This window comes from Pinus tabuliformis, chromosome 9, assembly GCF_031772625.1.
Source record: "Pinus tabuliformis cultivar Carrire ecotype Pingquan chromosome 9, CPIR1, whole genome shotgun sequence".
In the NCBI taxonomy this organism is placed as follows: Eukaryota; Viridiplantae; Streptophyta; class Pinopsida; order Pinales; family Pinaceae; genus Pinus; species Pinus tabuliformis.
The window spans coordinates 1,570,156,227-1,570,182,202 of NC_142307.1; the positions used below are offsets into that span (position 1 = coordinate 1,570,156,227).

The 25,976-nt window shown below is 36.4% G+C and overlaps 1 protein-coding gene across 1 annotated transcript; it reads left to right on the forward strand.

Moving 5' to 3' along the window:
* Window positions 1-3,318: 3,318 nt before the first annotated feature.
* LOC149154638 (uncharacterized) lies at window positions 3,319-3,965 on the forward strand. Its single transcript, XM_089444182.1, has 2 exons — window positions 3,319-3,770; window positions 3,878-3,965. Exons 1-2 carry the CDS (start codon window positions 3,319-3,321, stop codon window positions 3,963-3,965), a joined length of 540 nt encoding a protein of 179 aa, XP_089300308.1.
* Window positions 3,966-25,976: the final 22,011 nt, after the last annotated feature.

Sequence of the window (25,976 nt, forward strand, 5' to 3'; positions counted from 1 at the left end):
TACCTTTTAACCAACAATAATTCAGTATCCCATCCATTTAATAGCGCAATATTTAGAGGTAATTTTTTTCTTTGATTTTTTTTTTTTTAAAACTAGTACCTAAAATCCATTGTCTTGGTTTGGTGGCCAGATAGTGACAATGCCATTCATTAGTAGTAATCAAACTGAACAAGCTAGCTCATGATGAGACCCCTTGTCTTATAATTGAAACAATCATAAGCCATTACCCTAATTTGGTGTTCAGTATTGGTAATGTCAGTTTTATTATTTCCCTATGATCATGGTAAGCAGGCTCATGATGAGACCTCTTATTTTTTAGATTTATTATATTTTTGAATTACACTCTAAAAATTACGTTTTAACGGATGGGGAGAATCATTGACTCCTTAAGAGTTTTGGATGACAATTAGAGTTGAATATGCTTAGTCATAAGACAGTCTTTACTTTTTAAAGATAACCTTTCTTAACTAATAATAGAGTAAAAAGGACTTCATAATTTTTTGTGGTTTAAAAGATTTCTCAACTTAATGGAAAAAAAATTATAGAGTTGTATAATGTTTATCTGATTTTTCTATTTTCGTAACCACTTCCTTAAAAATTTCTACTTTCAAATTGAAAAAATCATAAAATGGTTTCAAGAGATGTTCATGAAAAGCCAAAGGTATGTTATTAACATTATTATCAATGTAAATGTGATATGATAATAGAATTTTCTCAAGATACGACCATTCACAAATATGATGGTAGAATCACCAAAACCAAATCTAAAAGGAAAACTCCACAAGATTGTTTATATAAACTTCTTAACAAAAGAAAAAAAAGAAGATAATCATGTAAACATTCCTTCTTATGTTGAAATCTAGATAAATTTTAACTTATAAAGCTATAAGCATTTAGTAACAATAAAGTTTAGTTAAAATGAGGGAAATTTTGTTTGCTATGGATTTTCTTTTTCAAATGCAAAACTTGCAAAAAGATTTTAACCATTTTTAAATCAAAGTAATGCTTTAAAGAGAAAGATTAAGGTTTAGAAATCCCCCATTTTGGTTGATTCGATGAGAATCGTTATTGCTTCCTTTAGAAACTTAAAGTAAACTCTGGTGAAGGTGTGAAAATACTTGTGAAGAGCTGCAAAAGAAAGTTACATATCAGCAAAAACTAAAAACAAAATTGAAAAAGTAAAGAAATGAATGAAAGTGAGTATATGAGACTTACCATTGAAGAATTTATTTTATTCTTACTGGAAAGATATGACTTTCTTCAATGCAAGGTAACTAACCCAAAATCATTATTTATTAAATCTAATATAAAGCAAGCAGTAAACTTAAGAAAATAATGTCATGTTCAAGGGAATCAGATTAAACCGAATCTATATCAGCCCCAGAATATAGAGAATGATTCAAACTCAAATGATGTATCATTTAAGTATATGATGAAAGTTTGAATCTTTAAGCATGGAGTGAGATATCAAAGAATTGAAAATAAAAGAGAACTCAAAAATGAATTAATCGTGACATATTAGATTTACGTGTTACATATTCTATATTTACGTGGCAAATTGTGAGATTTGCAACATGCATAGATAAAATCATGAGTAAGATCATTTGTTGCAAAAAGAGAGCATTTGACTAAACTTTGCTTTAAGATAATAATAATAATAAATCATTTTAATAATTTAATTAACTATCGAGATTTTTGATCTGAGAAAGTTATTGGAACTTTCCAATGAGGAAAGTTACAAAATTTGATGATCCGATATAAGTCTTTCGATAACATGTTAAAGGATTATCAGGACTTTTATGAGGGGAAGGAAAATTTAGAGAATTCTCAAATTTTGATGAAACAATAAGTATTTCACTGAACGTATTGCAGATTTATAAAAAGTTAATTGCTTGTTTATTTTAAGTCTTGAAGACGTGCAAAACAAACAGAAAAAATAGAAAATAAAAAAATAAAAACTAACAATAGACGAAAATGAACTTGTGAAATGCATACCTGGAAGAATTTTGACTGTAATTTACCTCATATATTTTCAAGTTCTTCCCTGTATTTCTCAAATTCCCTTTGTTCAATATCATATATTTATTTAATAAAAAATGTTAAGTAATGAATTTTAACATTACATTCATCTCAATTTCACATAGGATGACAATAGTGATGACTATGACCTTTTCAGAAGTACTTGTAAATCAAAGATTGCCAAACGATAGCAATTCTCCACACATGTTTTTTTAATTAAAAGCGTGATTGTGAGTGTGATGGAGTTTTGCAAAATAAAGATAATCAAATGATTCAAAAGCCTTTGATATGTTTTAAATAACTTTATCATAAAATGAAAAATAGATGTTGAAAATATTAAAGCCGTTACTTGCTTATTGAAATCTGCAATGGAAAAGCCTATCCTGAACATATACATGGGTAAGAAGGGAAGGAGCCATGAAAACGGTTCTATGGGTTCGATGTCGCGACCAATTGCAGCCTGCATCCTCTGTTGCCCGCCTGCACCTACCCCCGTAACCTGCGACTAAACCTCTGCTCCCCCCTGCGTTTATTTGAACCAGCTAACCGTTTGACCGACCCCAGCTATGGCGGTATACTCCTACCTCTCGGGTTTTCCTCCCTTCCCGGTTACTAACCTTCACAGTTTTTTGTTGAGCCTCTGTCCTCTTCTGGTAGTTGTCATAAACAATTCTCGACAGTTATGGATGAGCTGGGCGACTTTCCGGATCCTTCGGAGGATGTGCCCATATGGACACCCACCAGGACCACTACTGTCGGTTTTTTCCCATTCATGTCTGATCTTACCGATGAGATAAAAGCTCTCCCACCATTTACTCACCCTTGCATTCCGCTGGTTTCCCTCCCTGAAGAAGCGCCCTCTCCTCCGGAGTTCATCTCTCAACCCCTCTCGCCGCGCTCTCTGGCACTCATCGACCCTCCGCTTAAGCCTATCTGCCCTTCTCTCAGAGGTGTTTCTTCCCATAACCCCCCTCCAGCGGTGATAAGCCCTCTTTCCTCTGAAATACCCTAGGGTTCAACGGTCCTTGGTCTAGTTCCATCCGCTCTGTTGTTCTCCTCGGCTCCCTCTGGAGGGCATTTTACTGGCATTGGACCAATTTCTGGCATGTTTGCTTCTATTCCGAAGGAGGTGACTGAAAACCCTAGGGTTTCTCCTCCACCAGGACTTTCTCAACCCTCCTCGACTCAGGAAGCATCTGTTGCTGGGGGTTTTGGGGTTTCAAGAAAGAAAAGGGGTCTAAAGCTCTAGTCAATGCGGTGCCCCTCAATTTTGCTGAGGACATTAAATTACTGGACGCTATGGACATTGCCGAGAAGGTGCTAGTCGGTCGAGTTTGCGGCAGACACTACAGTGTGGCGAAATTACAACAATGGGTCTCACAGGTCTGGGGTGAAAACCTGAAGGATATCCTGAAGGTACAAACACTAGTCAAAGGATGGTTTGCATTGCATTTCAGCTATCTAGAGCATACCAACTCGGTGCTCTCCACAGTCTGGCATCTTGACCTAGCTCCTGTTCTTCTCAGAAGATGGACTCCCCTATTTGACCCGGAGTGGGAGAGGGTCGATGCAGGGCCTATATGGGTTCGACTGCTCGGACTACCCCTGCATTTTTGGACGGAAGATGTCTTCAAGCGCATTGGGAATGCCCTCGGTGTTTACCTCACTTTTGATGATTCATATCAGACTACGGGGAAATTGGCTCATGCCAGGATATTGGTTCATCTGGATCTCTCAGAGGGTTTGCTCAAGTACGTAGACATCCGTTGGAGAAACAATACCAGAAGACAACTATTGGACTATGAGGGAGTACCATTTCGATGCCGGAGGTGCCATAAGGTAGGGCATCTCTATAAAGACTGCCCCCTGCTGGGCAAAAAGAAAAATCAGGCCTCGGCTCCGGAAAATGCGACCCAGCTGCATACTCATCAGGACACTCATCCTAGGAGGTAGGCTCATACGGCTCCACAGGACCTGGCTGCATTTGAGATACCGACCGGCTAGCAGAAGAACCTAGTAGAAGAGACAGTGGCTCCTCCACAGCCGAAGAAGCGAGGGCGGCCTCCCAACCGTTCTTAGCCACCGCCTCCTTCTCGACCTCAGTCGCCATCCGAGGGCTTGCCCTCATCGGGTATGATTCCTCCCTCCATCCCTGTTTCCTCTTGCTGCTCATCTCATATTGATTGCATTTTATCTAGCTCTTTTTCTGAACTACATGTCATGAACCCATCTTCTGATCATCTGGGTCTGGGTTTGGATTCTGACCCCCCCTTCATCGCTCCGCTCACCTGCCTGATTTCATCCAACCCCATTTTCTCACCTGCACCCTCCTCGACTTCTCCCTCTCACCTCCCTACCTCCACCCCTTCCCTCCAGGCCCCCCCACCTGGGAGATACTTGACTCACTCGAAAATGAAGAGACAAGCCCAGGACCATGTTGGGCTTGAGATTCTCCACTCTCCCCCTCCCCCTAAACTCCACAGGGGCCGACCTTCCAATCTTTCTAAAACCCAAGGCACTGCTGAAGATGAGATTGCTTTGGGGGTACAATCTACCATCCCAGGGATGCTTAGAACCAGAGAATCCCAGCCTGCCCCCCCCCATGAAGATTTTCTCTTACAATTGTAGAGGGCTGGCTAGGCCCGATAAAAAACTAGCTCTTCATCATCTATTAAAAATTGTTCCGCTTGATATTATTTTCCTACAAGAAACCCTGGGATCTGTATTAGACATCTCATAATCCCTCCAAAACATGCTTCCTAGTTGGATTTTTATTGGACTTGATGCACATGGGAGGTCAGGAGGATTAGCTTTGGGCTATAACTCCCGTACCATAAAGATGCTCAGTTGTTGGGGTGGTCTGGGCCATCTTGGAGCAGATATCAGATCTGCTGACCTGGGGATGAATTTTCGGATATATAATGTCTATGGGCCGTGCCAAAACAGACCAGCATTTTGGCAAAACCTTTTGAGCTCTGATTTATTTTTGACTAACCACCTGATCCTGGGTGGGGACCTTAATTTTTCCATCGGACATTCTAAATCCTGGGGACACAGGGCACAACAAGACTCCCTTTCGGATTACTTTCTATCTGAACTGGATGCTCACCATCTGATTGACATCCCCTCTGCAAAGCCCCAAGCGACTTGGAGGAACAACAGGACTGGGGAGGACAGTCTGGCCCACAGACTTGACCGTTTCCTTGTCAAAGAAAAGGTTATGGACCTAGGTTTACATATCAAACACTAGGTAGGTACAAGTGGGATCTCTGATCACCTACCCATTTACCTGGAAATTGTAGGAGGGAAAGTAAAACCTAAAGGACCCTTTAAGTTCTGTTCAGTCTAGCTCAAGGATGACTCCTATAAAAGAATGGTCACTGATTTCTGGAAAGAAAACCCCCCTGGGAGGAGAGAAGACAGTACTATAAGATTTATACACAATCTTGCAATCCTTAAGAGGATGTCCAAACTTTGGGCACACAACAAAAATATATAGGAGGAACAAAATTTGTAGGATTGAATATGAAATTGCTGCATTTGAAAATGATCTTGGAGGAATATACACCTCAGACGATCATAAGGAAAGGATGGTTTCTCATTATGCTGAAAGGGAAAAAATACTCAAGGATAAGGAAGAAACCTGGCGCCTAAGAAGCAGAGCCATCTAGATGCTTGAAGGGGACGAAAACACAAAATCTATCACAATTTCGCCAATGGAAGAAAGGCGATCAATACCATTTGGCAGCTACAGAATGAACAAGGGCAGATTGTTAATACATTTCCACAACTTGTTGAACTTGCCTCCTCTCACTTCAAAAGCACATATCGTGCCCCGATATCAACTTGGCTGAAATTATCAAGGTTGCACAATTCTTCCCCAGATATGTGGAACCAGAGGAAGGAGATGAATTAATAAAGGTAGTCTCTCTGGAGGAATTGGAATACACCTTAAAGTGGTTTAAAAAGGATAAATGTCCGGGTCCCGATGGCTGGTCGATTGAATTCTACTTGACTTTCTTCGACATCATTGGGGAAGACCTGCTCAGAATTGTTGAGGACTCGAGAATCAGAGGATATCTTGAAACCTCAATCACCTCTACTTTCATTGCACTCATACCGAAGAAAGACAACCCAGACTCATTCGAGGACTTTCGTCCCATATCTCTCTGCAACTATATATATAAGATCATTAAAAACAGGATGAAACCTATTCTTTCCAATCATATCTCTCCAGAGCAATTCGCTTCCTACAGGACAGACAGATCCATGAAGCAATAGGTACCACTCAAGAAGTAATTCATACTCTACACTCAAGGCGAGGCAAAGGTATAATTATGAAGGTTGATTTATCAAAAGCTTTCGACAGGGTAAATTGGCTTTATATTAGAATGTTGTTAACCCAATTAGGCTTTCCTTACTTATTCATCAAATGGATCATGAGTTGCATTACTAATATCCCTTTCAGTATTCTGGTGAATGGAAATGCCTCTCCCTTCTTTACTTTTGAAAGGGGGCTGAGACAGGGATGTCCTTTCTCGCCTTTGCTCTTCTTTCTTGTTATGGAAGGACTCAGCAATCTCATCAAAGAAGAGCACCAAAGGGGTAGATTAAAGGGTATAAAGGTAACAGATGGTTGCATCCTGACTCATCTTCTCTTTGTATATGATATCCTGGTTTTCATCAATGGCAGTATTGGGGACATTACTATCATCAAAGCAAATTTCTCCCTTTTCCAACAGCAACAGGTATGATCATAAATGACAGTAAGTCCACATTAACAGCAGTTGAATGTACTCCGCATGAGATCTATTTTGCTCTGCAGCGTTTCCATTTCACCTAGCTGCAATTATCTGATGGTTTAAAATATCTGGGTTACAAATTAAAGCCACTTGGATACAAACTTGCTGACTGGACTTGGCTCATCTCTAAGATGGAGAAAAGACTTAACACCTGGTACCTCAAATATCTCTCGCATGCAGGACGGCTCACTCTAATCAAAAGTGTCCTGGAGGCCACTCCTGTATATTGGATGTCCCTGGCTTGGATTCCCAGAGGCATTCTCACTAGAATACAATCCCTCGGCTGCAAATTTCTTTGGCAAGGGAACAAACAGGGCAGGATTTTTGCTTGGGTTAGGTGGGAGGCGCTGAACCTACCAAAACAATGGGGGGGGTTGGGGCCTAAAAAAGTTAGAAGATTCCTCATTAGCACTTGCTGCAAAACTCAGATGGAAATTAGTATCAGCTGACAGCCTTTGGAAAAGGGTTACATATGCCAAATATATTTCTTCGATGCACATCATGGACTGGATTAGAAGAACTCACCTAAGTACCTCAAGCATCTCTATTATATGGAAGGCCGTACTAAGGGCTTTGAACCCTGTCAGAGAGGGCCTCACTTGGAGAATTTGATCAGGGCGCACTGTTCATATCGGCCTTGATCCGTGGGTGGGATGTGGGGACATGCATCGCCTACCTATGGATCTCATACAGTATCTCCAGCAACATAACATCTCTTACATTGCACAAATTGCAGACTTGGAGAACACCTCTTTTCTCCAACAAGCCTGGAAATCCGCACATCATTTAAACATTCCCCCTATTTGGACACAGCACTGGGAGGACTACACTCAAGCCCTCACTGATGCCCACATCCGTATCCTTGAAGGCGACGATGAGATTATATGGGCTCTTTCAAAAAATGGAAGGTACTCGCCAAAGGAAGGATATCTGACATTGTTGACACCAAGGAAGCCTCTGTTGCTTGTTGACTGGTGGAGACATCTCTGGAAGCTTAAGGCTCCTCCTAGAACAAGACTTTTAATGTGGACCATACTATGAAACAAAATCCCAACTGGTGAAAACCTTCTCAAAAGAACACATTATGGTCCCCATTGGTGCAGATTTTGCAAGAAGTAAAATGAATCCACTTCTCACCTATTTCTAGAATGTACGGCTATTTGTGACCTGTGGAAGCTTATCCTCCAGCCCATTGCACCTACTGCAAACTGGGCTGGAAATTCTATTCTTACGGCCTGGCTGTCCTGGTATAACACTTCTTCCACTCAAAAGCTTCGGAACCTTCCCCTTCTGATTTGCTGGACAATCTGGATTGCTAGAAACCATATAATTTTTCAAGATACAGCGTCGATCTGGGTTGTTCTAGTGGCTAAAGTCAAGGCCGATTTCTCCCTCATTCCGGATGATCCTCCCCCTCATAATACCCACATTCCCTCTCCTATTCAATTAAACTACAGCAAGCCTTGGGCTTTCTTTGACGGTGCAGCACAAGAGCAAGGTTGCGGGGGGGGCTATACTTCATATAATCCAACATCATTCTTATAGCATGCTCATAGGTTTCTGAAGATGTACTAGGTTTCCGAAGATGCACTAACAATTTAGCTGAGCTCCTTGCCGCAAAACATCTCATTCATTTCGCTTTGGAGAAAAACTACAGAGATTTACAATTATTTGGGGACTCAAAAATTATTTGTGACTGGCTGAACAAGAAATCTAGATGTTCTACATATGCATTAAATCACATCTTGGAAGAGACTTTGAGAATGATCTCATCTTTTGACACTTTTACTTGCTCACATATTTACAGGGAGCAGAACGGAGCTGCCGACAGCCTATCCAAAGAGGTTGCGCTCGAGGAGCCGAGCATCTGGTTGATTAGAGAACAACATGGGGAAGCTTTCTAACAATATTATCACCGTCCTTTCATGGAACTACAAGTTTAATTTATGTTTTTTGATATGTTTTGATCAGGCACATGCCTTTTTGTATGTATATATTGACACTGAACATGGTAACAGTCTGTTTATCATATGGCTTACAGTTTTTTGTTTATTATTGTTGCCCCCTGTGTGGATCAAAGGAAACAATATTGTTTATACATGACATGATCATGCACTGCATATGCACTAGCATCTACAAAATGTAATTTCCTTTCTTATAATGAAAATACGATTTTTCCTTATGGGAAAAAAAATAAATCTGCAATGAAAACAGAAAAGAATCTAATCTAAATTAATCTACTCCTAATTATTAACTAAATGGAGGGAAAATGACTAGGTATAGTCATATTTCCAATGTAACCATGTAAGCATTTTAATTCCTGCATGTATGTATAGATTAAACATTAGTAACAAAAATGTAATTAAACTAGACAAGTTAAATCTGAATGTAGAATATAAAGTTATTACTAAAATATTTACAGACAAAAACTTATTTACAATTATCTTCTCTTGGAACGTCCTTTCCAATTGAATTTCGATTGGATCATAGAAATCTGGATGAATTTCTATTAATGATTGGAGGTGATTCAAAAGAGAAGATAACATGTCAGGTTGTAGAAACAAACTTTTTTATTCAAAGGCCTGTATAAAATCGTTAGTGCTATGTGCAAGTGTTAAACTATTAACAATCTTCCATGAAGGAAAACTTTCCAGATATCTTTCAAATGGATTTATTAAAGATGAGTGGAAATCTTTTAGATACAATGGAAGATTATTAATTGAATTAGATTGTTGGTCACATTGTGAAAATGCACTCTCTTGTTGACACTGCTTTTGAAAAGAAAGAAGCAATTGATAAGAGGTGAGCATCAATTGGAATTGGAAAAGAAATGACTCTTGATGTTCACGATTAAAATGTAAAACTTCATTTTTCCACTCAGGCAATGCATCAATTGAGTGTTTAATGTTAAATTTCTCAATATGCCAGCACAAAGTATTTAAAAATTGAAAACTGAAAACAGAAAAGAAATCTGAAAGTAAACAAAATAAGTCAAGGAAAAATAGTAAAATCAAATCATAGTTTACACTAGTGTTACAATTATTGTTACAACACAATTGGGATTGATTTAAAACAATTTCCTCTTCACAAGAATTGGTCTGATTTAAAATAGAGTTTGAATGATTGATAATACCAACTTGTGAATTAGAAAGAGAATTATGATTATGAATAGGAATGAGAGCTTGATCGTCATATAAATCATAGATTGGGATGGCTTATTGAATGTTGAAATCATGATTATGATTAATTGCCTGAAAATGAGAATTATTTGAAACTATTTTTGAATTAGAGTGTTCTTCATTTTCACATATGATTTGACTTTGATCATGAGGATTCAATTGTGAAAAAGACAAATCAATATCCTCAATGTCAAAGTAACTATCATAAATGACCTCACAACATTCATTAGAATTCCCTTCAATCGCATCCAATGTATCAAACCAAGAAGGAATATAAAGCACATGTTCATTAATGCTAGAAAAATGATCAATAATTCTCTATCTTGATAAAAACTAATTGGCAATTCATTAATATCAACCTCTTTATTTTTTGAAATGTTATTAATGTGAAGAGGAGATAGATTGCTATCAGCAAAAATATCAGGATAAAGTAAAAAATGAGAATCAGAAGCAATGGATTTAAAAATGTCTCTATTTGAGAATTCTTACACATTTTCTTCATCACAAATTTCAAATTTAAAATCATTTACTTGGCTAATTGTATTTTCTTGAAAAATGTTGCTTGTATCTTCTTGTGGTTGACTTGTGAAATTTTGCAAGCTTTGCAATTTTGGTTTATTAACATGATTACCGTGTGAGGTGTGTATTAATGTTAAGAATTTATCATACATGGTCAAAGCCACTTCATCGTGATTTGTATGTACCTCTATGATAGAATTTGAAGGGGACTGATCAAAGCTTGTAATAATTTCACATGGGAGGAAGAAAACAAATATGTTCAAACCAATCTAATAATTCTTTTTCAGAAGGTTTATCTTCAATTTTAAATTTCAAGCAATTTAAATGAAATCGAATGGTAAAATCAATCAACGATTCAGACTCAAATCTTCGTAAATCTTCAATGTCATCACATACCTGTTCGTAGTCATAGCCAGCTGTGAATTGAGGCAACTGGAATTGATTGACACCATCTTCTCACTTTTGCCAAGAATGTAAGAGTAAAAATCTTGCATAAAATACCTTCATCAATTCCTTGAAAAGGTGATTTTAAAATTTTTTGAATGAATTGTAAAACATGGTTAAATGCAGAAGTATTTTTCTTACCATTAAATTTTACCTGAGACAAAACTCTTACCAATTCTAGTGGAGTATTGGAAGATGCACGTCCAGAAATACAACTCCAAATTGGAAGTTTAGGAGGAGTCATTGTGAAAAATGAAAATGTTAGAAAACAAAGACTCCAAAATACAACAAGTTTCAGGCCAATCTCTCCTTCTAGCGCCAAAATGTTGATGCCTCTAAATTTGTTGCATCAACATGGGGGAAAACCACCTGGTCCAGACCTTAAAGCAACTGCTTTTCCGTTTGGGGTAGTGGCTCCGACTAGTTAAATTAGGTCTAGTTACCTTTTCCCAATCACTATCAGCTTTAACTATGTCTTTAATTGCTAATAGCTAGGGACATTGGATCAATTCTTCTATCTGATTAGGCAAGAAGAATAACCCTCAAGTTGTTTTTGTGGAACAACCAAACCAATCTAAAGCTTTGCCTCAAAGACAAGACTTCTAAGATAACACATGCATGATTTAACTAGTATGCAATTAATCTATCCTATCTTGATTGAAGGAAAGAATAATTCTTCTCCCAATCAAGAGCTGATTTAATAAAAGGAAACATTAAGGAATTGAAATAAAAATGAAGAAATTAGATCAAGGAGATCGCTCTCGAGATCTAATTCCTTATTGATCTAAATAATAACAATCGGGGACTTAGTAAGTAGTTACATAAGTATTTGATTGAAGTATATTCAATTCCTAAATTATATGCATATAAAAACTTATTTTATTTCCCGAGTTGACTTGTTATTTGAATGCGATCTAAAATGGTTGTCTTTAGTACATGGTAATAAAGATTAATCATATACTAAAGAAACAAAAACTTTTAAGTTAATTATTTTATTTAAATAGTTAATTAAAAGAATTGTTAAAGTATATATCGCCATCCAAATAAATTAACAATTTACTGATACATGTATTAAAAATTACAACTTTGGCATATTCAGAAATGATATGATGTTGAACTGCATTAAAAATATAAATATAACAGACAAATTTAAATATGAAATGGCTGCAAATTATACACAATAGAACATTAAAACATTGATAAAAATACCCGATGTATCATGCTCCTTTTGTAAAATTCGCAGCCCCGATCCTTTTTTTTCATCCCAAAGCTCTCCAAAAGTACAAAAATGCAACTAGCTAAAGCTTCTTTAAGTAAATGCAAAAGAATTATGGACCCTTTATTTGATCCATTAAGTGGGTTTAAATAGCAGTACAAATTTAAAAAAAAAAAAGTAACAGGTCTGCGCATACTGCTGAGGAAATTAATGAAATCCCTCAAATCTTGAAAAAATAAAAACAATTTTCAAAGATAATCTTTTGAAATGTCATTCTTGCTTCTTAGCCTCGTATTTCAATCAAAGGATCATCGCATTTGTAGATTCTGTGGAACTGATCTGCTTCTTTCTCTACACATCTTTCTCCTCTTCGTTTTCTTTGTTGTCGAATTATTTGTTTATACCCGGAAAATGATAAACCATGGATAAGCAAACATAAATCGAAACTGTGTTTTCATAAAAAGATAAGACCAATGAAAACAAGCGGGTTGTTTAATTAAATCGCAATCGCTTATTAATTAGGAATAGGACTCATATTATCGCAATCGCATACAATAGGAGAGTTATCATTAAAATAAAAAGGGGGGTGTTTCAATTCAATAACAAAATCAAATCGCAATCAATTAGAGTGGGATTGAGTCATATCGCAATCGCAATTAAGGCAGGAGTATCCCTATCGGAATGGACGGGGGCAGAAATGGCGTGTGGCCCATGAATCTTGCAATTTCGATATCCCAATTGTGGAAGGTCGAGGATAGGGTTGATCGCATCGCAATTATGGAGCGGTGGACTCCGAACAGTGTCGTAAAAGATTTGTGATTGTGATGTTCCGGGGTGACATGGAGGATGAGTAACGTGGCAGTGATGTCATTCTGTGACATGGCAGGTGACGGGGCATATAACAGATGACGTGACGAATGACATGGAATCTGACGTGGAGAATGACGTGGGAGATGACGTCAATCAAATGACGTCATATCATAATTGCATTTCACTAAGGCCTTTGGAATGGGCACATGGCTTTTAGAATTTGTGATAGCCACTAACACAGGGATTTTATGAATTACGATTAATTTTCCTGATAGGTCCAAGCTATCATATCACAATCGCAATAGAGTCAAGGCCTTCAGGGACTTAAGTCATGGATTTTGCAATCTGTGGACACAGAGTTTTATGAATTACAATTAATTTTCCCGTCTAGTTCGGGCTATCATATCGCAATCGCAATGGGCCAGCGGAGGGGCATTAACCATGGTGTTATTTTTATTTGCGATGAGGGGAGGATAGGTCAGGGTTTTAGTTCTAATAGTTGGACTTTGGAAAACTCCAACTAAAACTCTGATTTTTTAGTATTTTTTTATTTTAATAACCCATATGTGTTTAATACTTAAGGCTTTTAAAGCCTAAGTATAATCTTAGTCTCGGGGGCTATTAAAATTTGGTTTTTTTTTATGAAATAAATAAAAATTGTTTTATTCAAAACAAAAACAAATAAAAAAAAAAAAAATGTTTTTTATCTTTTGTGTTATACAAATTTTAAAAAGGGTCCCTATTTTTTATATAATAATTTCATAGGAAATTTACATATAAAAATGTGGGTTGTTGAACAGTACAACAGCTCCTTAATCCAAATCTACACATTTCATACAACATTAACTTATCAGTACCAATACATTGAAAACGACACTATCAATGATGGATATTAACGCCCAAGAGAAGATGTAAGTCATCTCTATGGAGGACAGCTTCACAATAGTCAATTTATATTGGCACATAAGTACTATTTATCTCATCAAGATAATTCTTCTCTACAATTCACTCTCTTATTCTCCGATGGTGTAAATTTTCAAGCCCTACGTCCACACCACGATAATCAAAATAGGATGCCAACTCATTTCTCACAGGCAATGGATTTGAAGGGGTTAGAGCCTACCTCTGATACAAAGAGATATAAGTATCTAATTCTTGCAAAGCATAAGGATGAACATATGGTGCACATTGAGGCAATATTATGTCAGGTCGATACAATGGAAGTTGGGAAACCTAATCAACATATGGTGTCTACTTTGTCTTTGTCGCCATCTTGGCATTATAATGCCCTCACAAACTGTCTCGTGGACCATAAGACTTCTGAGGTGGTATTAATTTAAATAGTTGGCTCAACTTTTTAACCTAGAAACAGAAGAAAAAATAATACAATTTAAATAAATATGCAAATAGAAAATGATGAAAAGATCAAAGCACCAATCAACTTGAACAATATCCCCACTCACATGAATACCCTCATCCCCCAAATAATTAAGGCCTTGATCCAAGTCGTTTGCTTGTAATTTTCTGTATTATTCCCTCACCTTGCTTGGATTCTTCCTCAACCAGCGATATCCTAAGAGTACCAAAAGCTTTGAATCCTTGACCTTCTTGACAATATAATGAAGATTATTCTTGACAAATGGGTATGGCATGACAACATGCTGCTATAGGTTAGAGTTCAAATTTATCTTACATTGAAAAATGATGATAATCCATTTTGATTTCATAGATAGAGTAGATTCTCAGCTGCCTAGTTCATCATAATGCACATCTAAGTCCAAAAAAATACCAATAAGGACATCAACTTGAAGCTTGAGGAGGTGAGGAAGGCCAACCATGAATTCAAGTTAACCAACCCTAGTCTTTACATCTTATAATATCAAGGAACAAACATAATTCTCATTATCATGGAGGGTTGATTGATGGGAAATGGAAGAAAAAAAAGACCATACATATAAACATTTGAGTAAGGGAAACACATAATTGACCTATCCAGGTTTTTTTTCCACCACGGCGTGAGTTAAAGGTTCCCTAAATGCTTTCAATTGTATGCTTTTATTTCCCTAGATGGAAATAAAACTTCAATTCCACCACATAGAGACATAATTTTAGCAATTGATAAATGTGATATGAGGTTTTATGGATCTTTGCATTCATTCAAATGACTAAAAATGCAAATTCAACACTTAAGTGTTTTTTCTTCATAAAATTTAATTCGAAACTCCAAATTTATATGATTTTGAAGATTTGAGAGATCTCTCAATCTACCTTGATACTAAATATTGCAAACATGACATAGAAATTGCAGATGTATAATCCAACAAATTCAACCAAATCTACACAACTTAATTAATACATTGGATTACATACAAATCACCCAACTCGAAAATACCAACATAACTTAATTAATCAAAAAAATTGATTGCTTAGATATTGCATATTTATAACTCAACCACTTCTAACCAAACCCACACAAAATTAACTCTTAGACAATGCGTAGAAAAATGCTCCATGAAGCCATACCTTGTATTGCAACTCACAACTCCCGATGAGTTTAGATTTGCTCCCTGAACTTGCCTCCTACTTTTTCACATTTGGAATGGAACCATGAAACACTAGGTTTTCCATATTGATTGATGTGGGGGATTTTGGCATCAATGAATAAAATATCAGAAGGGAGGGGAGTTTGGTATAACATTTATTCAAGGCACCACCTATAGGCAGACAGACTAACTGGTCAAATTGAAATTATTTAATTCCCAGTAGTTTGCTTATGTTACTTCATCAACAAGAGGCGGCTATTCATTTGATGCGAACAAACGACGAAAGCCACCCGAGGAACTCTCCCTTAGAAGAACACCTTTGACATAATAATTGGTCATTTAGCCAATGATACGCGATCGCTTGTAAAGGAGATTGAACCTACTGTTGATGATAATAAATGCCACTAACAACGATTGTTTAGTTACTCTATGTAACTGTCAGTTGCAAAGAGATGAACTCTGAATTAACTGAAGCTATGAAGAAGATTGGTCGGATTCAAACCCAATTCTTTAAATACATGGATGGCAGATTCTGGAAGGAGAATTGCCCTATTGTGTCTCTGCTAAAAACTCTTACACCTTTAGATCCATCTGCGACAGTAGTAATCGAAGGTAGTTATGTCATGGTAATGCTTTAGATGTTGATCGAAACTAGTAAGGGTGCTCGGGTTGTTTGTGTGGTAGTTTTCAAAATGGGGTGGTCGACCCAAAGCATGAAATGGATCAAAACTGGAAAGAGTGCATGGCGGTGCAGCGAGAGCTTCTGGCTCAAGAAAGTGGAGTGGAAGCATCGAATGATGCATGTGCACGAGACCATCCAAGGGACGATCTTATTATGGAAATTACGATGTGCTTGCCGACATCATGTTTCTATTTGTACATATCGACCAGTGCAACTCTTGACACCACAAAACTCAAATTTGTGTCATCCATGGTGGAAGAAATGAATAAGAAACCTTGAATATCCGGGATTATGAAGGATTATTAATTGATTATTTGATTATATTTTAATTAATTAAATGTATTATAAAATTTATATAAAAAAATAATTATGTGTATATTTTATAAATTTCCCTGCATGGATAATAAATATTTTTTAAATCACTTTATTTTCTTTAAAAAAAAAATGTTAAAAAATTGAAGCATAGATTTCTAAACGTGAAAGTGCATATTCAAAAATGTTTTCAACAAACTACGGGCATACGATTTTAATATACAGTATGTGAAGGGAAAGAACAATGTGGTAGCAGACACCCTTTCTAGAATGTAATATGCCCTCTCTCTCATGGAGATTATGGATGACTAGAAATCGCTCTTGCTGGTGGAGTACTCCAAAAAAAATTGCTTGTGAGATCCTCGATAGTCTAATCTAAGATGAGAAGTAATGTGTTCTTGATGCAATTATTTACTACAAAGGCCGAATTTACCTAGTGTTGGAATCTCAACTCAAGGAAAAGATCATTCAGACAGCACACAACTTGCCCCTTGCAAGGCACCTAGGTTACTTGAATACCTATAGGCAAATCACGGAGAGGTTCACATGGACATGATGAGGTTTGTGAGAGAATTCAACATCTACCAACAAAACAAAGAAGAACATACTCATCCAAGAGGCTTTCTTCAGTCGCTTCCCATCCCAGAATCAAAATGGGAAATAATTTGCATGGATTTCATTACAACATTGCCCCATGTGCAGGGGAAGGATTGTATTTATGTGGTGGTGGATGGTCTCACAAAGTTGCACACTTCTTCATTGTACCTTCCAAATATTCAACAACAAAAGTAGCAGAGTTGTTCTTTAAAGAGGTATTCAAATCGCATGGGTTGTCGAAGACCGATGTGAGTGACAAGGATAACAGGTTCATGGGAGGATTCTAGCAGGAGTTATTCAGGTTGGTTGGGACAGAGTTAATGCCTATTTCTAGTTTCCACCCATAGACTGATGGAAAAACTGAGATATTCAACAAATGATTGGAGGGCTATCTCAGAAACTATGTATCTATCCAACAGAAAGCATGGGTAAAGTGATTACACCTGGGAGAGCATTATTATAACACCATTTACCACATGTCAATTGCAATGACACTCTTCATGGCCTTATATGGATATGAAGCTCAAGAATTTGTGGATTAGTTATTTGGGGATAGTCGAGCCCCTCTGGCTAAGGATTAGGTTCAGGAGAGCTAAGACATACAACGAGTCCTCAAAGACAATTTGTAGATGGCTCAAAACCAACAAAATATCTATGTAGACAAGCTTCGAGTAGAGCATAGATTTGAGGCTTGGGACTTGGTGTATCTTCATTTGCAACCCTACAAAGAATCATCTCTCAAAATAAAAGGGATATAGCAACTAAAGCCCAGATTATGTGGGCCCTACAGGATTGTGAGACGTGTAGGGGAAGTAGCCTATGAGGTAGAGCTTTCGGAGGGGTGTAAGATTCACAATGTTTTCCATGTATCTAACCTCAAAAAGGCCCTGGGACAACATGTATTCACTTCTACCAAGCTTCCACCATTAGACGAGGAAGGGGAGTTGATTCTAGTTCCAGAGGAAAGTTTGGAGGTAATAGAGTGGAAGCTGAGAAACAAGACTATTAAGGAGTACCTGGTGAAATCAAAAGATTTTCATGTTGAAGATGCCACATGTGAAGGGGAATAGGTGCTCCAACATCTGGGACAAAAGCTGCTTAAGGACAAGCAATCTTGGGCGAGGAGGGCCGTAATGTCCCCATCCGCTTAGGAGACATACAGAAGGCGATCTGCTAACCTAATAAGGTTGACGTAGGCTATGATGGGAAAAATTAATCAAGGGAGTAAATTTGCCTAGGAGAAAACATTACAAAAGCTAAAGTGGTGAAAAGAGGACATGGGTCCTAGGTTAATGAAAAGTCACTTTTAAATTATAGTGAGAAAACCCACTAAAGTGACTCTATTAAAATAAAAGGGTAAAAAGGTTGCAAAACTGGTGAATTAGTTATAAAAAGGGAAAATCAGGAACCTCTCCTCGTTCTTGCATTTGCTCACTTGAGAAAAAATAAATTTGGAGAGCTCTTGAAGAAGTGTCTATGGTTCTTGGAAACCCTCATTATGATTGCTAGTTTCAGTGTTGAAACTATACACCCTAGCTAGTTTGGGAGTAGGCTCACTCAAATTTTTCCATTGTGCTTCAAGAAGAAGAAGATATTTGCATGAAGGAGTAATTCAGTGGTGTTATCAATTGATTTTATGGAATGTATTTGGCACACACCTTAAAGAGTTTTATTTGTTTATATGTTCACCTGGTGACTCCTTAGTTTATTTGTATCATTTATTTTCATTTCAATGGACTTTTCATGGGTTTCTTTACGCTTTACTCCATTAAATTTTGCTGACATTACAGGTTTTCCAAATGAAATGCCAAAAATAGAGGCATGGGATACCCACTTATCCTATTTTCGAAGAGATGAAGATGATGATCTGACACATCTTATCAAATTCCATGATTGCATTCCCAAGATGGGGATTCGCCACGAGGATGTACTCATGAAGTTGTTCATGATGTCATTAGAAGGCGATGCTCGAAATGGTACAGAGGACTTCCTCCTAGTGGAATCTCTTCGTTGAAATATTTTCATACAATCTTTCATGAGTACTATAAATGTATGTATCCTACAATGTTGCTTGATTTTAATTCTTGTAAACGTTATAATGATAATAATATCAAAAATCAACATGATGATAATGGTAAAGAATCTGAAATGGATAATAAATATGAAGTAGAAAGTGATTTTGATGAATCTAACTTTGAAAATCTTCAAAGATCATCTTTTGTCTTAGGTACTAATGAACAGGATATGTTGCCATCAAATTCAGGAAGTCATGAAAAAGACACTCCCTTTCTAACAGAAGATCTTGCAATGCATTTATGTTTTAAGAAACCTCAAGATTCTATAACTCTTGTTGATTCTAACTTATCTTTGGTTTCGTGTTTAGAAATTAGAAATAATGATATTGATAGGGGAGAAGTTTCATCTGAGGTGTTTGACTCGATATCTAAGCAAATATAATTATGTTGTATATGCATGAAGATGCACACCAAAAAGTAATCAATAAAAATATTCTTCAGTCAATTGATCCAATTTTTCAACCTTTTTGTGATACAACCAGGAGACTAGTATGTGTACTTATCTTTGACCATTCTAATTCCATTCCATATAGTTTTCATGTTGACTATTCTCAACCACCTATTTATGATGATTATGAAGAAGAATTGATCATGAATCAGTTTTGGATTTTAATTCTTATTTTTAACACACTTTAGATACTTTTAATACTTATCTAAATGAAGATTATGACAACATAACTCAATCAACATCTTTGCAATATACTTAAGAACAACCTATCTATGAAAGTTATGAGGAAGATGAGCTTTTAAATGAAAATGGAATTAATGATATCAGTTCTTACCTTTCATCTCTTCCTAAATATGACAATTATTATCAATGTAATGGTTTGCAAGATGATCCTTGTTCCAATTTGGAAGTTTTAGACAATAAATCTTATAAAGAAGATAATCTAGTTTCCCTTGTGTTATCACTCTGTAATTTCCCAAGGCTTTGGAGAGAAACCCATAGGGAACCACAAAACCACTTGCAAAGCTAGGATCTAGCCCTTCCAGCTTCAGAGAGGGATCCCTCTTTTTAATTTAGATTTTTTGTTTTAAGATATTAGGCAAGTTATTGAGTTTTGTGTTTGGTTTTTTCAAAGATTTGGTTGAAAACTGCAGGGAAATTCCATTGGGCATCGAGCCATGAAGTCTTGGGGTGATCAAATACAAAAAGGATAGAGCAACTATAACAGGGCAAAATATGCAAGCTTTTGGATATTTAGAGCATTTATGGAGTGAATAGGATGAAATTATTTAGATTCAATTAAATATAGAGCATGCTAGGATGAATTCTATACTTAATATCAGAGTGAAAACATAAATATTTTTTATAACCCAGAGTAGAGTGTACTTAAACAAATTCAACCCTTTATCTTCTTTAAACAATAGAGACAGAAAAACATATGGAAAACTGAGGAAATAATAATTTCACATGAGAAGGAACATCAGAATTTCCTCGCACGGGAATCCTGGAACAAACTCTTTGTATTATTGTAATTGATCACTTCAGTACATGCATAGCTTAGATCAAAATGTATGCTTTCTTCATACAAGTTCCAACCTTTTCTAAGTCTTATTTCTGAATATTTATAGAAAACTATTACATCTGAGATCTGATTTCAAAATAAAATACATTTACAAATAATATATGTTAATGACACAAATATTTTAGATATAGAATAAGAAAAATAGGGAAATTTTTTCTAAACTTTGTTGCGTTGTTGAGGCTATGTAAGAATCTGATGATGACTATAGCTATTTCGCTACAAATGTTGTTCCTCTGATGCTGAAAATTTTGTGCTTCAGTTACACTTCACTCGATCAACTCAAGAAATCGGTCCCACCTTTTTTCACTTGGGATAGAAAAGTTAACCATATTTCTGAACCTTTCATCCACCTCAGTGTAAGTATCAAAAGTTGGCTTATTGACAAAAAGAAGGTGGATTTCATGTTGAATATTCAAATCGAATTGTATTCACTATATGAATGCTTCTCCACTAATAACTCCTTTGGCCTTTACAAATTTTGAAGCATCAGCACCTATGCTACACAACTATTCTTGGTAGTTTTCTAATGGGATCAATTTTCCATTAGAATTCTTGAGAGTAGGTAAACCCTTTTCCTACAGCAATGTGAATTTTTTGTTGAACCTCCTAACCTGCAACTCAAGGTATTTGCATTTTTTCTCCAGTTGTATCATTAAATTGTTTTTTGTTAAGACCCTCTTAACCTCCATGATTGTTGTTGTCCTGTTTGGAATGTTCAGGTCTTCTAGTTCCTCCTTGGTCTTGGAATTCAACAGCTTGATAATCTTTTGTGCCTCTTCTGGTCTATGCTCCAAATTTTCCTTTGTGTTCTGTATTGTTTTTTTGACTCTTTGCACAAGTTATTCCTTCTCAAAAGTAATCTGAATTGAAGGCCACATATATGTTATGTTGGCATTTATATTCTGCCAAATGTTGTTCTTATCCTCTGCCAACACCTGACTGACAAAGGATTGGTCCTCATATTTCTATAACTGTTGGATGAGCTTGTAACTTTTCTACATTTCTGACAAATATGCATTGTCATTTTTAATCTTATTCTCCTCCATCCGAGTTAATGCTGCTGACAATTTCTCTTTCTTGGCCTGAACTGATGACAATTCATCCAGAGCTCTAGTAAGCTCTTTTGTAGACTATGAAGTTGTCGTCTTTACTAGAGTTTCTACTACTGTACCTGTCCCTGTTGTAGATTCTCTTGTTGCTTCCCACTGTTCTTTTTCTTTCAACAATACTTTCATGCCCTGCTCCATCTTTTGTATCTATGCATTCTGCTCAACTACTATAGTAAATAATTTTTCTTTCTCCATTTCTATATCGACAACTTCTTTAGCTTGAGGATGTTCTGTGTAGGGTAGCTTTAGTTGCTTCCTCAATGCTTGAATGTTTACCTCCTTTCTCTTTATGAGCTCTTTTGTTGCTTTGATATCCTTGGGGTCATGTCCTAACTTTATGATCAAATCTTCTAGAGATTTGATCCTAATGTCCTTGGCAAATGATGACATCTTCTAAATCTTTAGTTGAGAATTCATGTTATTCAAAGATGACTATAATTTTGAAGCAGTCATGGCTGAACTAATAAGTGTTGAAAAAATCAGCTCCCCTGTTTGCTTGTGCAAATCGATTTGATTGATTTCATGTATCTTGCTAGTATCAAATGAGAAAATGGAGGCTTTGTAGTCTTCAACACTCCTGGGAGCTGGTACTAAAGGTTCCATGAAGGCCATTTGGAATTTTCCTTTCTCTGAATCAAATGCAGAGAGTAATCTATGTTGTGTTTTAGTTGTCTACTTCCAAAATTTAGAGTAGGTGAAATCCTTCAAAGCTTCATTCTTCATTTTTATCTCCCTGTATCTTGAAAATATACTTTGCTGAGTTGAAATTTGGGAACTGGATGATACTGGAGACTGGACTATTGTTTCTGTAGTAGGTGATTATACTGTTTCTTTCATTTGAGTAGAAGGAGTGAGAGGAGTTTCTGACAAAATCAATGTGGTTGTTTATCGTTTGTCCATTTCCTGTGGAGTTTCATCTTGAATAGTAATTACTTGAGGCTTAAACAGAGGATTTATTTGAGAATCTGACTTTCGACTAGTGGTTGGGTCCTTATTTTTCCTTTTAAAAACAATAAACTCTGCATATTGTCAGAATCAATATGAGGCATGGCTTCCCTTTCCCTTTTGCCCTCCTTTTCCTTAGGAAGGGGTGTCTGCAAAGATGACTTAGTGACCAGTTGTTCTTCAGCTTCCTGTAAAGTTCCCTTTGTCCATTCCTCCTGGTTAACATATTTTTCAATTTCAGGCCTTGGTGTATGTGCAAAGGAGGTACTTTTTTGTTCCAATCTAAGCTTAGAAATGATGCCTAGGGGATCATAGGACCAATGGAAACTAAGCTTGAATTTCAACTAACTCAAAATAGTATCCACTTCCTTTGCTTCAGCTCTGGTGTTGATAATATAGGGCCCTATATGAGCCTTCATCTTGAACTGTGTCTTCTTCTTATAGGAGACAAAATGCAGCTCATCCATGTTTAGCATTTGCCTAGTGTATTCTAATGCAAATATTCTAACTGGTATAAACACTAGAAACCTGTAAGGAGGTAATTTTGATCCATAAACTATAATATCAATGTAGTTATGGTATAAATACCAGTCTCCAACTTTCGATTGCTCTAACAAGTGTAAAAATTGAGTTGGCAAGAAACTGGTTGTAATTGAAAATAATTGATGGTTGTTTGCCAACTGCAAAAAATAGATAAAAATCCTAACACTATCTCATCTATCCACTGATCATTATGGTACTTGAGTAGTTGAGTTACCATAGAAATTACATGTTTGGAAATTTTAGGTAAAATTGAGACTGGATATGGGGTATTTGTCCAGGGTAATTCAACATTTTCTGGAAGGAAACACTCAAAAATTTGGGCTCTCTGAGGGAATGTCAAATTTTTATATAATTCCATTAAGACATCAGTAGAAAAGGATGATGGGAGGCTTGATCCTCAATTTGCAGGGCCTGGCACATACTTTCAGGGGAAATGGAGAAAATGACTTCATTATTACGAGAAATGACAGCCCTTTGACTTGGCAAATATCGGAGATGGCACCAAACAGAGAATTCAGAGAAAAAGTAAGTTTGGGGGAAGACAAACTAACGGAGAAGGGATTCCAAAATACTCAAGCCATCACTTTTGTCCATGAACTTTTGCTTTGCCCAGTTATGGAGCTCGTACAAGTCAAATTCGGATTAGATCTCGACAATTTTGTAATGGGTGTCTATCAGGGGAGATTTGTCAAAATCTGGGACTGAGGGAATGAGGGGATTTGACTCTGTAATATTTCCCTTCCTTTACGGTTTTACATTTTGGGAGATGAAATATTGGGAACAGAAGAACAATGCTAGAGAAAAACTTGATAGAAAAAGGTCTAAAAACAAGTTTACTCGTGGAAAACTATCGACTTGTGCACAGGGAAGTTGTTGTAGAAGGCTTGCAGTTTGTGGCAATTCGTTCCTTTAATCTGCAGGATCAATGTTGTGCTCAAAGGGTTGAATGCTAGCCTCTATGGGTTTTTATAACAGTCCAATTGGTTATTTAGCGGGAAGACTAACGTCTATGGAGCGGAGAGATTAATTAGTAAAATGGATAGATGGTGGGAGTTAATGACATAATGTTCATTTAGATTTTGGGCAAATATTTAAACGGATAATATGACGTGGATGGGAGTAACATGGCAAGACAGATGGCAGAAACAAAGTGGCATGTAATAGGTATGTAGTGGGAGATGAGTGGTGGAAAGGGAGACACATGGTGGGAGAGAATTGGCGAAGGGATGAGTCGTTGGCGGGGGGGTGGATAGTAAGCGGTATCGGGAGGAGACCCCCCAAAATTCCCCAGGCGCCACCACGTTGGCCCAGGGGTTTTGGCGGAAACAACTCCCCCCCCCCCCCCTCGTGTTAATTATCGGGGTGTGGGAGTGGGGGGCGAAAACACCCCTCCGTCGTGGATTAGGGTGGAGTCAATCACGACCATTGATTCCAACACGACCTTTATTCATATATGCCAAAATAAATTTGTCGTTTTATTACATAGCTTAAAACATAAAAACCAAATAAATGATAATAACCAAGGTTTAAAACCTTATAATTTGACATTTTTTTAATTTTGAAAGCGACATTTTGATTGGCTCACTATAGGGGCCCACTTTTTCTTTATTTTTCTAATTTTTTTGTTCATTTCTTTTATTTTTTCACATATATATCATTTTTTTATATCCCATATTTTATTTTTTCTTTTCTTTCTCTTTTTCTTTTTCTTTTAATTTTCCTCTTTTTCTATCATATATATTTTTTACTTTTCTTCTTTTTCTTTTGAACTTTTGAAAATAATTTGTAGAATGAAATCATTATTTACAACATCTCATAGGAGAAAATCAATAATAATTGTCAATTGATCATATTAATTATAGGACCCTAACACCTTGAATTTGATAGTGATATTTTTACTAAAAATATTGAGAACATTGAATTACACAATGATAACGATAATCTTCATTTTCCTAAGCATAATTTACAATCTTTCTCGCAACACATGGAGAAATTGGATTACACTACAATAGGTTCTAATTTGAAATACGGAAATTATTTTGGAAAATACCCTTTAGCGGTTTTTTTATCATGAATCATCTGAAGGATGTCACGGAATTCTGGATTTCCATGGGAGTAATCTTCTTGAAATTTCAGAAAGCATCGAAAAGAGAATTTATGAAAGGCCCTCATAGGAAAACATTGCAGAAAACTTTATACTTGGAAGGCTTGATCATTTGTATTTTCACACAGAATATTGTGACTTTGTGAAAAATTGGATGGACAAGGTATTTCAAAGAACATCAACATATTATTACCTATACTTCTACTTTCTTTTGGGATGCAGGTTAGTTAACACAACTTACTTCTTTCTTAATTTACTTCTGATATTTTTGTTTTGGATAAGCAAGAAGCCTCGAGCTATGAGATATGTCATTAATAAGTTTTTGACTTGGTTACATTGGATTTTTTATTTATTTGATAGAGTTTGCTATTAGGACACATGCATATAAATTTTGTGCATAAATAAAATTATTACAATTTTGATTGCATATACTTTATGCATGTTTAGTTTAGAAGAAATAAACATGAAACCTTTACATCTTAAATAATCTTTAGTGCTCATAACAAGAATGAAAAACCCTCATTCTAGTTGCTAGTTTTCTTGTTGAA